Below are 15,477 nucleotides of genomic sequence, written 5' to 3'. Positions count from 1 at the left end.
GTAATGTATCATACCTGAACAAAACAAGTCCAGTAGTTACTATAGTATTGTAAGAGCTGGAGTTTATTGGAAGTGCTACATAACGCACATGTGAGGCCGATATAACATCCTTTACTTTTTCTCTGAGAAATATCGTAATATCTTCTATAAGAATCGATGCGTACAATATGTCTTTTCTCACTTCAAACCTGGTTGCTAGAATAACATTATCAAACAATACAATAGGTATGGCATATTCATAAGGTACAACTACTATTGCTACCAATTGAGTGACCATTACGGGTGTGATAGAAAATAAAGTATAGAACTTATTTTTGTCTACAATTCTATCACCAGGCATGTGTGACAGAGCTGTTGTACTGTATTCATGGATAATTCGAATAGTAAATTTGGCCTTAGTTGCAGGATTTTCCCAATATGGAAATATCCATTCTGCAGGAATACGAGGTAAAATCAAATACCTATAGAATAAAAAAATTGATGTTCTAAAAAACTTATTACTTATAAAAATTTATAAATCTTATTACATCAAAATGAAAGAAAGAATAATTACTGATTAACATTTTTTTCACGTACGTTTCTTTTTTAGTTTGATCTACATATGAAAAAATCATTGCAACTTTCTTTAAATTACAATTATATTTTCTATGTATCCGATATATTCCACGATGGAGATTAATTTTCTGTACTTCAGTTGTAGAGTTATTTTGATACAGATTTCTGAGGCTGATATCCATAAATCGATCTTTTGTAAAAAGTGTTGAATATGACCAATACGTATTCTTATCATAGACAATATCAGTATCGATAAAAAGAACGTATTCATCGTTACAATAACGTCCCAAATATATTCTTATATCTTGCTGTACACATGAAATATTCAGTTCGACACGAGAATCAACATAGAGAGAATTGTTTTGTACGTTTGGAGTAATATCTATAATATATTGTATCGGTTTTACACATGTAGAATCACGAGACACAAGGTCGTCAGTGGTAGAAGTAATTTCGTTGACAAATAGAAAGTATATAAGTCCGAAGAATGTCAGTGTCTGCAAAGTTTGTATATATAAAACTATATTATATTGTAGACAAAACACTTTGAAGCAAATAAAAGCACAAGTATAAGACAAAAAGTTATTAGTTAAAAAGTAAAAAATATAAGCTTATTTAAATACATAACTGACATCTGTAGATGTATGTACTTGTATGTTGTGCGTATAATTTTCAATATAACAATTTAGATCTTTATGAGATGAATAACTAAAATATGATTGTACGTTTTTTCAATATTCTACGATGTTTATAGTTCTATCACACATATCTACCAAAACAGTAATATTTTCTTATCTTTTTCAATCTGATATACACTCAAGGAGACAAATACGAAACCAAAAGTATAAATTGTGTAATACATATTTTTTACAAAATTTGACTCACAACTTTAAGGTAAAGAAACTTTTATAGTTCTTTGTTTTATACTTTTATAACTTTTTAACTTTCAAATGTTACAATGTGCACGACAACATTAATGAAAAATTACTATTGTATCGTAAAACAATATATTATTTATCATATTATACTATATCATATAAACATATTAGGACTTTAAATTTGATTATTTCTATTTCTGTTTCTATTTTACGATAACAGTAGAATACGCTTTTGAGATAATACATCTATACCCGACATTTCATATTCCGAGTTTTATATAACATACGCTTAGAAACAGAATCTTTATTTCATAGCAATTTACTTTATCATCATATACACGAAAAACGTATTATCTTACCATTTTCTGCAAATTGATATCCAACGCATTAAATTAAAATTCTTACAGAAAATACTGCACACTGGTACTACAAGCTCTAAAGCGTATCGCGTATGCGTATGTATGCCGAATCTTGCCGTGTCGAGAAATCATCGATAACTAAGGAGCAGACGTTCGCTCTGAAATAATAAATATATACCACGATGTAAACTTGTGAGAGTTGGGAAGGAGAACGACCTTACGGTTGTATCTTACATATATACATGATGATAGAAATATTGTATTTGAAATGTCTGTTACCAATTTTATGTACAAAGGTACTCTTTTATGTACAAAATGTTTTATATAAGATATTTGTTTATTCTTTAAATTTATATTTGAAATCTGTAAAAAAACTCACAATAAGTTTTGAACTTTTAAGTGTAATATTGTTACTTTCACGTGTAAATTTTAAAACTTTTATGGTAAGAAAAAGCAACGAATTACTAAAACTTACATGTGGACATTAAAGATATGAGTGATGTAAATTTGATTAATGTAACATTATAACATAGTCAACATTGTATATACGTTTATACAGAGTGTACAGCACTAGCCATACACTCGTTCGGACAAGTAAGAAAGGAGGATAATGATTCAAAATGTTTTAACACTGCGAGATTCGCAATAACTACCAAGATGTGTAGTACTTAAAGTAATAAAAATTTGAAAATGACTAAACGCGTGTATCTGCGTAAGACTGCGGTTTGCGTGTTTATAGTTGCTAAGCGCGCGACATGTCAATGGGAAGAATAAATATAAAAATACCATTTTTACATAAAATAATAGATATTATTGTACATAAAATCCACTAACTACCGACAATTAAAGGCCATTGTATTACGTAAAAAAGGTTTTGTACCAACTGTAAACTTAAAAGCGATTCTTCTACACATTTTACGATTACGACTAGAATTGTGTCACGTGCAATACTCTTAAATGCAAAAGCATAATTTTTATATTATATACTGCTTTATCGCAGATCTTTATTGTTTAAAATTTTTTTGCGAATAGATTGATTATTTAGAAACAAATACTATATTTTGCGACAACTCTTTTTATATAAAGTTACTTGTGAATAGTTCGTATTACTATAAACTACAAAATTTACAAAACTAACAAACAAAAGCTATTTTTGCAACTTTACTTTTATTTTATTAAGTAACTTTTTTTAATTTATTAAGTAACTCTTAAAAAATATCTCCATAGAAACATACAAAATAAAAAGAATATAATACATTTAAACATAAAACTATAACTAACTTATCATTTACAGTTTAAAAAGTACATAAATAAAAGTGCCATATTACGACACACATGTATATCTTGTCAGATACAGATTGTTTCTATTTTTTCTTTACATCTCAGTTTTATACTTTATCATCGTGTTTTTCATATAGTCTATGATGAATATATTTTTATATATTAATATAAAAATATATACATAATATATACATTTATTTCTGTGGAGTTGATTATACTTAAATTTATACATATTAACAGTTGTGTAAAATAAAATACAATAGATTATTGTTAGTTAGCTTACTAAAGACTCAACTTTATTTTATGACTACTTAGCAAATTAGTAAATGTATTAAAATCCGGAGTCTATACTTTCGATTTTAAACATACTTAATAAGTACTTGTTGGTGTCATAAAACAAATTGAGGCTTCTTATACAACAGTTGATCTACTATTAAACAAAACATATGAATATTGTTTTTAATTTACGTAAAACAGCATACCACTATACAAAAAAAATCTTATACGTAGGATTTAAATAATTCGTGCGGTTTGTGACGCATGGCACTACTTATTTTATTTAAAAACGTACGACGATTCTCAGCTTTCTTCATGATGATGTCAAGCATGAATCTTGCCTAAAAAAAATAAAATACAGTTATCATAACATTTTATGGCATAGTTTTGCAAGTCAGAAAATTCTGTAAAATACAGTTTTGTAAAAGAAACGAAAATACACTCAAAAGAAATCCAGTTTATGTATCAGAAATAAAATAAACAAAAATTTGTTAAAACAAGTATAAATCATTGCACTAATGCAAAACAAACTATTTTAAACACTTATATTTTTATATTTATATAATAACTTTTACCTTCTCTATATTATATATGTCGATCAGGTTATTATAAAGCAGTCCTACAGAAATCTAAAAACAATTTTTGTTAGTAACACTGAACTTGATGACATATATTGCGCAGAATTTTTATACATTACGTATATTGTTTTAATATGCTACACAAAACTACATATATAAACCTTATTATTATACTTATAATACACACATGTGTTTTTAAATATACACATATATGTTTTACTTCAAAGCAACAATAAACGATAAAAGTCACATATTATACCTTTTTAAGATTTTCCTCTGAATACGTGTTATTAATAATAAAAGTGACAACTGCAAGTAGATTGTCTCTATAAAAAAGACCACAAATAATAGATACTTAGTGCAAGAAAGTTTTATGTACATACCAAATATTTTCACACATGATATGATAAAACAATGTATCAAATAAATCACTTTACATAAATATACCAAAACTATATAAAATAAACTATATAAAATATATTTATCTGTACAGTATAAAAAAATATAAACAGTTTTATATACAAAACATCGTTACCTTGCAACATTGTTTATTCTGCTTATTATACTCTTAAAGAATTTAACATCTTTTGAATATTTTACTACACTGTCGAATAAAACATTAAGAGACATTTTTGTGTCTTCAACTTCAATTTTACGTGAAGTTTGCAAACTATTATGTCCAAAACACGGTAACAATTCAAAAAGTTTTTCTTGTTTTCTATGGGTTGAATATATCTTCTCTATGTTTTGCCACAAATCGGATGTATCAAACGTACCATTTTCTAAAATTAAACTTTGGCAGTAAATCCATTTCTGCCAACTTGGCAAAAGTCTACAATTCAAAAACATAATTGTATATAAATATATGTATACATAAAACTATAATTTATAATATAAATAGTTTATGTTAGTACATATGTAATTATTTTGTAGTTAAGTTTCTTTACAAAATAATTTACTTGCAAGTTTTTACTTTTCTTACAATATTATAATACTGCATCAAGACTCACGTCACAATTATTCAATATACAATATAATACTTTATTAGCAAAAGAACAAAGCAGAAAGACGTACTTGTTTTTTACAGAATTTTCTAAATGCCACTTTAATATAGCATTAACATGTTCTTTGCATTTTACACCATCGAGAATACACGTCCATTTTACAACTTCATAATATATCTGATTACTGATACTATTTTCAGAAAAGTTTTTATGTGATGTATCCTCAAGAAAGATATTCAATAGTTTAAGGATTTTAGTCTGAAAAAGTGAAAAATATACTTTTATAGTATATTTTATGATATATTTAAAATTCTTCAGTTTATTTAGCAGTTTTTTGTTTAGTACTATTTATGGACAATTTATTTTTTTTTATTTAATAAGTGTTACGTTTCAATAATACTGTTTATACATATGTATATGCGCAAATTTTTTCACTTTTTTCGGTTTTAAAAAAACACATTTATAATATACAAAGTGAAAACAAAAGTACCGAAGCATCTCTGAATATCTCAAAAAGTATAAATTTTCAAAACAAAAATGTATTTCAGACAAAAGTAATATAGGGGGGTTAAAAAGATCTTTATTGATTGTATTACTGTGATCTTAAATTGCGCCGCCAAGTTCAAAACAAGGTTACATCGATTTGATAAAATAAAACTTCCTAGTTTTTACTGCAGATTCGTATAGCCTAACTTAATAGCTTTTTCAACCACTATATTAAAGTTTATTTTTATCAAATACGTTTTGACTTGTAAGGGATGAATATTAGAATATTGCCGGTATTATCATTACGGTGTCACCTTCCTACGTATAATTACATCAGTGTCACATACCGAATTTTCAGTTTATTGCATAGTGACATTTAGAAAGTAATGTTTTTTATGGTCACCAAATATTTAAAACAAATATTCATACGTAAGGTAAAACTTTAAAACCGACAGATCCCTTAGCTAGGAAAACTATATGAAGCTTTAGACTTTTCAACTGCTCTCTTCTAAACTTTGTGTTTTGGAGTTACAGAATTCTACGTAGGGAGTAATGATGTATTGGCGTTAGCATTCAGTTCAAATGTTGATTTATCCAAACAAAACTGTGTTGAATAAAAAGGTAGGTTTTTTGTCATTTCTCTCTATCATGAAAATCACAAAATACGTTTTGCTTAAACTCATTTTTGTAGAAAAAGTACCGGCAGTACTCTACTATTCAACTCTTATAAGTTTAAAAGTACTTAAAGAAAATAAACTTTTTTATAGCGGTTTAGAAAGCTCTTGAGTTAGAATATAAGAATCTGCAATAACATCTAGGAAAGTCTATTTTAAAAAATCGATGTAACCTTGACCTGACTTTTGCGGCGCAATCCAAAGTCACAGTATAATACAATTAATAAATAGATCTTTTTAACCTTAAATTATACTACGTTTGTCTGAAACACTTTTCTATAAAACTTATATTTTCTGAGATACTCAGGTGTTCCAATACTTTTTTACAATCTGTATATTTAAATGCAAAGTAACAAACATGTACTATTTTCTTCAATTTATACCAATTACTTATTACATATTTGCAATGTGCAAGTTTTTTTTTTTTAATTACTTATACTGTAATGCTCTGTTAGTTGTTTTGTATGTTTACGACTTTCTGTTTATTGTTTATGCATTAGTTTTAATGTATTGTTTTGTTTATGTGGACGAGTTAAAAAAAATAAATGCAGAAAAACGTTTAGTATAAAATGTCTTAAAAAAAAATCTCACTGATGTTTTTTATTATTTCGTCGTTGGTTTTTTGGCTTTTCAATTATATATTTGTTGTAATGCATTGTAGTGATATTTACCTTAATAGATGCACTTTCTGGATACGGAAAAATCTTTGATATATACTGAAGAGCAGTAAGTACAGGATACCACGTTATGTACGAATTTCTCATGTGAACTATATTGCTAGCAAGATTGAAAAATATGTCTATAGTAGTACTTTTTGCAGCAAGATGAACGTTATACTTTGTATTTTGCAGTAAAAAATAAAAAGCATCGTCGAGAATGTGTGCTAAAGTGACGTCAGATAATTTGTTTACATTTAAAATCTCAGGTTTTTCACTTTCCAGAAAAAGAGCAATATTTTCCAACATTTTATGATCATAGTTGACGCGATATCCTACAACAATTATACATAAATGTTTATTTAAATAAACAGAAAAACAAAGAGCGTTACTAATAAAAAAATTGTTAATAAACCGCTTAAATATACTATATACAAAATAAATAGAATAAAAAATTCACCGTATCTTTGTTTTTGTATTACCATCGTGCGCCGTGATTATGATAAAATCATCTGCTTCAATATTTCCTAAAAATATTCTTTTTCCGTCTGGTTTTAAGAACACATAATTATTACTAGACGCATTTTTTGATATTTTGACATAAATTACAGGTATCCACCACTTATATGCACACAAGTTCTTTTGTTTAACCGCAACACAATCTTGAACCTTAAGTTCTAGAAATTGTGAATTATGTTCACGGTTTACTTGTACCACAGGATACCCATCATGTGTTATCCACGAAGTTATTACATTTGTTATATTTGTATTCTTTAAATAATTGTTTTCATTTATGGTCGGCACAAACATAAACTTGTTCAATATATTTTCGAGAACAGACTGGCCATTATATGTCTCATTTGATGTACTACTATTAATGACAACAAACAAAACAAACAATACATCGGTGTTAATTGTCTTAAATATTATGAAATAAATATTTTAAGATTTCTACATGTTATGTATAAAATACTGTTTAATCCTAAACTTTCTTACTTTTTATGATCACTGGTATAATACTCTAAACTTTAATACTCACGTGTTATATGCAGTTATCGCTTTCCCGAAAATAGTGTTATATAAAACATCTTGATTACGGAATAAATTTTTCATCATATAGAAAATAATGAATGCTAAAACAAAATTTTGAATGTGTAAAAAGTATCAAAGAATAATCACAATAATATACGTATATTAATCTTTATAAATGCATATACTGATAACCGGATGACTGTATTTCAGAATTCGATGACGGTTCCGCAAAAATTATAGTGTATATTCTAATTGTTTATTTTTTCTTAACATATATAAACTAAGATTGTATACTATTATTCAATTTTATTGGTAAAGACTTGAGTAATTACAAATTAGAAATACCAGTTGTACTTACCTTTTTCTTTCCACATTTTATTAAAAGTTACGTTTTGAAGAAATGTATGTTTCTGCATTGGAAAATCATATTCACTAAATGCTTGTGTATATTCAAAAACTACCCGTCGTGCCTGGACCACAATCGACATCAGTAAAGTCTCATTGTAAATCTACCAAAAATTTTTATAAGTAACACATACGTCTAGTTTAGCTTCGTTATTTACTCTGAGAAAAGTTAATACCGTTTTATAGTTTTGTAGTACCAAGTCTTTTGTATCAAGTAATAGAAAAACTTTTAGTATAAGCATATTAGTATTAATACAATTTTTTAAAACTTTTATATATACTACAAACATTAATTAAAACAGAAGTATGACAGGGAAATTTATCACCAAACTTTCTGATAGCACTATTTAAGACATATTTTATTTTCTTTTCTACCGATCTGCATATATGTATTATTGTTTGTACGCACACATCGAAATTGAATTATTAAATATAAACTTTATACACTGTATAACTTTGTTTAAAAGAAATAAAAATAAAAAAATAAAACCAAGTTCAATTTGTATGAACTTACATTACTGTAAATATTTATGGTATATATACATATTAAATATTTATGGTATACATATATATACATATTAAATATTTCTGTTATATAAATATGGTATTAGAATACCATACATTTTAATTCTAAATATTTTGTAGTGAAAAAAAGCAACTGAATTACAAATGCACGTATTACCTGATCGAATAGATAAACTCCGTAAAATGTCGAAAAACCTTCAACAAACCAAGGATCAGACTCCTTAAATCCAACTAGCCAATTACTGAACATTTCTTGTATCACACTGCGTACAACCAAACATGTTACTTCTGTTTTTNTTATAATCGAATCTACTTCTTTATTATATGCAATGTCAGCGTCTNNNAACATAATATTGTTTTNAATGCAATTATGTCGTACAGCATGTGTATATTTGTTTGAAGCTANTTTTGTAATATTTTAAGTAATGTATCATACCTGAACAAAACAAGTCCAGTAGTTACTATAGTATTGTAAGAGCTGGAGTTTATTGGAAGTGCTACATAACGCACATGTGAGACCANTATGACATCCTTTACTTTTTCTCTCAGAAATATCGTAATATCCTCCATAAGAAACATGGCGTACAATATGTTGTTTCTCACTTCTAATCTACTTTCCATAGTAAATTTATCGAACATTAAAATAGGTGCAGCACATTCATAAGGTATGACTACTGGTGCTACCAGTTGAGTGGACATTACGGGTGTGATAAGAAAAGAAGTATTGACCTTATTTCTTTCTAAAATTCTATCACCAGGCATGTGTGACAGAGCTGTTGTACCGTATTCATGGGTAATTCGAATAGTAAATTTAGCTTTAGTTGCAGGATTTTCCCAATATGGAAATATCCATTCAGCGGGAATACGAGGTAAAATCAAATATCTATAGAATAAAAAAATTGATGTTCTAAAGAACTTTTTACTAATAAAAATTTATAAATGTTATTTAATCAAAATGAAAGAAAGAATAACTGATTAACATTTTTTTCACCTACTTTTCTTTTTTAGTTTGATCTACATATGAAAAAATCATTGCAACTTTCTTTAAATTACAATTATATTTTCTATGTATCCGATAGATTCCACGTTGAAGATTTACTTTTTGTTGGTTACTTGTAGAATTCATTTGATACAGCTTTCTGAGGCTGATATCTATGAATCGATCTTCTGTAAAAGGTGTTGTGTATGACCAATACGTATAATTATTATAGACAATATCAGTACCGATGAAAACATCGGATTCAACGGTACAATAACGCCCGAAATATATTCTTATATCTTGCTGTACACATGAAATATTCAGTTCGACATAAGAATCAACATAGAGAGAATTGTTTTGTACGTTTGGAGTAATATCTATAATATATTGTATCGGTTTTACACATGTAGGATCACGAGACACAAGGTCGTCAGTGGTAGAAGTAAATTCATTGGCAAGTAGGTAATATATAAGTACGGAGAAGTTCAGCGCCTGCAAAGTTTGTATATATAAAACTATTGTATATATAAACTATATTATATTGTAGACAAAACACTTTGACGCAAATAAAAGCACAATAATAATATATTTATATTATAATTATTTATACTTTAAAAAGTTATTTGTTAAGAAGTAAAAAATATTGGCTTATTTAAATACATAACTGGCACCCGTAAATGTATGTAATTGTATGTTTTGCTTATAATGTTCAATATAACAATTGGGAAAGCTCATAAGATGATTAACTAAAATAGAATTGTACGTTTTTTCAATATTCTACGATATTTATATTTCTATCACACATAGCTACTAAAATATTTTTTATTTCTTATCTTTTCCAATCGGACATACACATAAGAAGACAAATACGAAACCGTAAGTACAAATTGTATATTACATATTTTCTACAAAATTAGACTCTCAACTTTAAGGTAGAGAAACTTTTATACTTTTTCGTTTTATAACTTTCATATTTACTTTTATAACTTTCAAACGCGTTTCAAATGTGCAAGACACCATTAATTAAAAGGTAATATTCTATCGTAAAGCAATATATTATTTATCATATCCTAAACATACTAGGATTTAAAATTCGATTATTTCTATTTCTGCTTCTATTTTACAATGACAGTAGAATACGCTTTTGAGATAATACATCTATACCCCGACATTTCATATTCTATGTTTTATATAATATACGGTTAGAAACAGAAGTTTCATTTCATAGCAATTTACTTTATCAACATGTACACGAAAAACGTACTATCTTACCATTTTCTGCAAATTGATATCCAACGCATTAAATTAAAANTCTTACAGAAAATACTGCACACTGGTACTACAAGCTCTAAANNGTATCGCGTATGCGTATNTATGCCGAATCTTGCCGTGTCGAGAAATCATCGATAACTAAGGAGCAGACGTTCGCTCTGAAATAATAAATACATACCACGATGTAAACGCATGTGTGTGGGGGGGGGGGGACGACTTACGGTCGTATCTTACGTATATACATAATGATAGAATTATTGTATTTAAACGTATGTGTGGGGGAAAACGATATCTTACTTAGGATGTACTGTCTATGTGTACATGTAGTGAAAGTAATGTTGTTTTCAAAACGTGTCTTTTCACAGCTCTGATTTTACAAATATAATTTCATATACAGTTTATTTTACTTAAGAAATACAGACTTAATATCCAATTAATTTGATCTCTAGTTTCTACAAAAAACAAAGTGAAATTCTTTGACTCTCCGCAACGTGTAGCTGCAAATCGCTAATGGAAAGAACAGCGTTTCGCAAATGGACTTGCACTTTTATGAAACATCGCGTTTTCTACCGAAGCCGCTGGTGACTGTTGTCCTGTGGCGGAAATGTTTATCCTACGAACCCGCGAGATTTGGAACGCTGCCATTTGCTCTACATACGTGAATTGCACCGTCAAGTAAGCGACAAGCGGACTCGTTCGCAGTTTGCAACGTGCCGTCGCGATTTACACCTAGATTGCATTACACGATCTCGAATGAGCTGGAATATAGTATTTTACACTCCCTTCTTTCACTTCGAACGACTCCGCCAAAGCGCAATAGAACGCGAGAATAAGATGTGCGACATGTCGGAATGCTTCACACCAAATGGATCTGATTTCTATATTGTAGAAAACTACATGTATATAGAACAATATTAAAGAGTATATATAAATAAATAAAAAATTATAATTTTATATTCATCAATGTGTATATTTATACATTAATACATCTCTGTACTAAACTTTTTATAGCACTTTTTTATACGAGATGTGCGAAATGTTCGAAGGTGTGACAATTAATGCGTAGATTTATTTTTAGTACACATTTATTTTTTATATTACAATAAAAATTCCTAAATAAACACGCTATGTAGTCATGTATTTCTAAGAAACAGTACGAAAACCTTATACATTGTATAAAAAAGTAATTATTTAATATCGATTTTCTCTCGGACATAATTTTGTGTGTACAATATATATTGTGAGAAGAGAGGAAAGTAGTAATAGAACAAATGCGACAGATGTCAGTCTCGGAAAATAAGTGACGAAGCGAACCGTGAGCAATAGTAACATTATCTATCATTTATATCATATTTTATCACCGAGTAACATAGTTTTTCAAGTTATGACAACTTAAAGTATCACAGTTGCGCGAAGTATACACATCACTCATACATTGAGCTGAATAAACTACCGATAGTGTTATCCGTTCCAAGCATCAAGACGTATACTTACTATAATAATATATAAAAAAAATATATATATATATATATATAACATGAAAAACTAACCGCAAGATATTATAAGCACGGCTGTCTATAACCCGATGTTACGACGCTTGCACCGTTAGTTTCTTTGGCTGAACGGATGTATCATTCCGTTCAAAGGAATGATTTGAGTACGCAAGATACAAGTACTTGGATCGTTCACTTCAATTTCAAGGATAAGCTTCGATTTTGAGATAAAACGGAAATGAATGAAATAACGCGAGATACCGCTCGCTTTTTTCGCCGTTTCATCGAAGTCGGCGAGCGATTAAATTGAAGGCAGAAAATTTCCAATAAAGAGTCACGTTTACTGAGTACCGAGAACAATTTCGTGACGGCGCGGGAAACAGTAACGGGTGAGGCTTGTCAGTTGTACATATAACGGGAACTATGTGATAGACAAAAAAAAAAAAAGCAGAGCCAATATTTGTGTAGTCGGATGCGTCGATGGTTGAAAGTATTGAAACAGCACAATGCCACAATCGCTTCGTTTATCGCGTGCAGCTCTCAGATGTCTTTTTTGATTATATAAAAATCACAGTTAATCGTATCGTATGTCGTACGGATATTGAACTAAATGTGTTGCATTAGTTTTTTTTTTTTTTTTTTTTTGAGATGCTTCTTGCAACGTAATGCGAAAATGCATTTACAATATTAACAATCACTTGTAACAATTTTAGATTCATTATACATGTGTTCGTTGTAACACGCAGACTGTATTATATTCAAAAAAATGTTTTAATAAGCCAAAGACTCGCATATTTATACATATTTTCCATTATTTTCGCATACACACGCTCTTCATTGCGAATATTTGATTCATTTCCATTCACTTTCGCATTAAAATAATCCTCCCATCCTTCCAACTTTTCTAATCGTACTTACATATGCGCCTGTACGTACATAATAACGTTTCATTTCAAAAATAGACGCGAATCGGAATATCGTAATTGATTGCGTTGCTATCGGATATGCGAATCAAGCAGACCATGTTAAATTGCGAACGATACGAAACCGTTTAATTAATGCCTACGCTGTACATTATTTACCGCAATTAAAATCATTAAATGCATTCTGCAAATTCATCCATTTATAACATCGAACACACGATAACCGTCCGTTACGTATCTCAATTACATACAACCTAGCCATTCAGTGTTCATTCGTAACACCATCGGAATGAGCAGTGTGTGTGCGTGAAGCAAATGTTAAAATTTAATGATAATTATTATTTTGCAAATAATCAAATATTTGGAAGTATGCGGCGGAGTGGGTGGCATATTCGTGCGTAAAGATTTAATGACGTTGTCAGACGTTGTGAGCGAACATAATATCGATACTCATGATCGATCGACTATGCTAGCAGATACGCCATTCTTTACGGAGAGGTCGATACGCGATGCTATACAAGAGAGAAAGAGAGAAAGGGAGAGAGAGAGAGAGAAGAAAAAGAAGAAAGGAATGGCGATGCTCGTAAACGAAGAGATTAAAGGCGTAACCTCGAAAGCAACGTCCCGGATACACGAGCGAAGTCAATAAATTTCTAATTTCCTACCAGTGCCACCGGTATACACATACCTGTCGTGAGCCGCGGTAAGCTTATGAATGGGAGAGATTAATATAAAAATCGGATTCCTCTCTTTCTCACTCACCCCCTCTCTCTTTCTCACTCACCTCCCTCTCTCTATCTCCCTCAGGACTGTATATCAGTGTATTATCCGCGATATGCGACGTCATTTTACACTTTATAACACGATGCCGCGATATTGTTTCCTCGCAGTAGCCACAGCCATTTTCCGCCGCAGCTTTTGCGGTCGGCAATCGTACGAGTAAAATTTCAGCAAAATCGCGAAACGCATTGTGGCAATCGTTCGGCTTTCGCACACACAAAAGCACTTCTATATCAAAGTGCGATAGAAGTAGGCTTTCGCGTGGTTTCCTCGAGAAGAAAATAAACGCAATATGTTATGAAATAAAATGAGATAAATACATACATTTTGTGCAAAACATTTATATACAAAAAAAAACATTTATAAAATATAGTGTAAAATTACTTGATGCTTAAAATAAATTCATTTGCTTCTATTAATTAATTTATTTTCATTATTTTCTTATAATAATTATGTTATTTACTTAAAATTTTTTGTACACAAAATCTCTGTTAAAATCTATAAAAATTAAAAAAGTAAAAAACTCTACTTCGGTTTTAGAACTACTGTAGAATTAATATTAACTTGTTTGATATTAATCGTGATATCGTTTAATCTTCGAAAATGTATCAGTTATGTATTGTGATTTGTGACTCGATAATTATAGCTGTGTGAGTAAACTTATAATTCCATTAATTTGTGTGAATTATCCTATTTTATAAAAATAATCAAAAAGTGATTGAACCTTTAATCAAAATTGATGTGTTCTATTTCTATGATAAAATCGAATCTTTGTATCTCTCGGAAAATTGATTCTGCGCGTGTCATTACTTAAACTGATATCTGTTTTAAACAGGTATACTGATCTTTAACAGATAGTTACGCAAATAGTTACGATTTTATATTTCGTGCTAATATATCTTCTTGTAAACTAGAAACTCCTAGCGCGACGAAAAGATGAATTGATAAATTTTACTTATGAAAAAGCCGAAAATATTTATCGATTTATTTTAAGGTATGTATATATATGTATATACATATAATATATATATATTTAATATGCGATGGCTATGGCACAGAATAATATTTTGTGGAAAAAGAACTACTTATACATAAGTGTGATGCGGAAAAAGAATTACTTATACACATATATAGGTTGAATGCATGAAATCGAGCGCGAATTATTTTATCTCGAGTTTGATATATGTCCCGATCACGGCTAAACGTTAATTAGATTAAAACGCGTTTCAAAAGTGAGTAATTGTGAAATTATTTATTTGCCATTGCTTTCGTTAAATTATGTATACTATACCGCTTTCATATATATTTAATTGATGCATTG

The 15,477-nt window shown here is 29.1% G+C and overlaps 2 protein-coding genes across 6 annotated transcripts in view; both read right to left on the bottom strand.

Moving 5' to 3' along the window:
• Positions 1 to 614, bottom strand: part of LOC109862317 — a 6,611-nt gene extending 5,997 nt beyond the window's left edge. The window contains exons 1-2 of the mRNA XM_020442342.1: positions 577 to 614; positions 15 to 461 (exon numbers count right to left, since the gene is read on the bottom strand). Coding sequence (XP_020297931.1) covers positions 15 to 461; positions 577 to 614 — 485 coding nt within the window. The remainder of the gene's footprint in view (positions 1 to 14; positions 462 to 576) is intronic.
• Positions 21 to 11,030, bottom strand: LOC109862436 (aminopeptidase Q-like). Of its 5 annotated transcripts, none has more exons than XM_020442493.1 (16): positions 10,961 to 11,030; positions 9,705 to 10,180; positions 9,146 to 9,592; positions 8,867 to 9,050; positions 8,138 to 8,288; positions 7,787 to 7,880; positions 7,230 to 7,618; positions 6,763 to 7,082; positions 5,002 to 5,189; positions 4,463 to 4,759; positions 4,187 to 4,253; positions 3,925 to 3,978; positions 3,556 to 3,690; positions 1,793 to 1,950; positions 577 to 1,052; positions 21 to 461 (listed from the first exon to the last, which is right to left on the bottom strand). In XM_020442493.1, the coding sequence occupies exons 1-13, from the start codon at positions 10,961 to 10,963 to the stop codon at positions 3,574 to 3,576; spliced, it is 2,787 nt and encodes a 928-aa protein (XP_020298082.1). In that variant the 5' UTR covers positions 10,964 to 11,030; the 3' UTR covers positions 21 to 461; positions 577 to 1,052; positions 1,793 to 1,950; positions 3,556 to 3,573. The 5 variants fall into 5 exon arrangements, with proteins under 5 accessions (XP_020298082.1, XP_020298102.1, XP_020298108.1 ...); XM_020442513.1 differs by having other exon boundaries at positions 9,705 to 9,876; positions 10,961 to 11,008; XM_020442519.1 differs by lacking the exons at positions 9,705 to 10,180; positions 10,961 to 11,030 and having other exon boundaries at positions 9,146 to 9,319; positions 9,439 to 9,518.
• Between the last annotated feature and the right edge of the window lie 4,447 nt (positions 11,031 to 15,477).

Source organism: Pseudomyrmex gracilis, unplaced genomic scaffold (genome assembly GCF_002006095.1).
Source record: "Pseudomyrmex gracilis isolate BER0280 unplaced genomic scaffold, ASM200609v1 scaffold_10, whole genome shotgun sequence".
Taxonomy (NCBI): Eukaryota; Metazoa; Arthropoda; class Insecta; order Hymenoptera; family Formicidae; genus Pseudomyrmex; species Pseudomyrmex gracilis.
The sequence above is the reverse complement of the archived record's forward strand: the minus strand, read 5'-3'. Positions and strand labels throughout refer to the sequence as shown.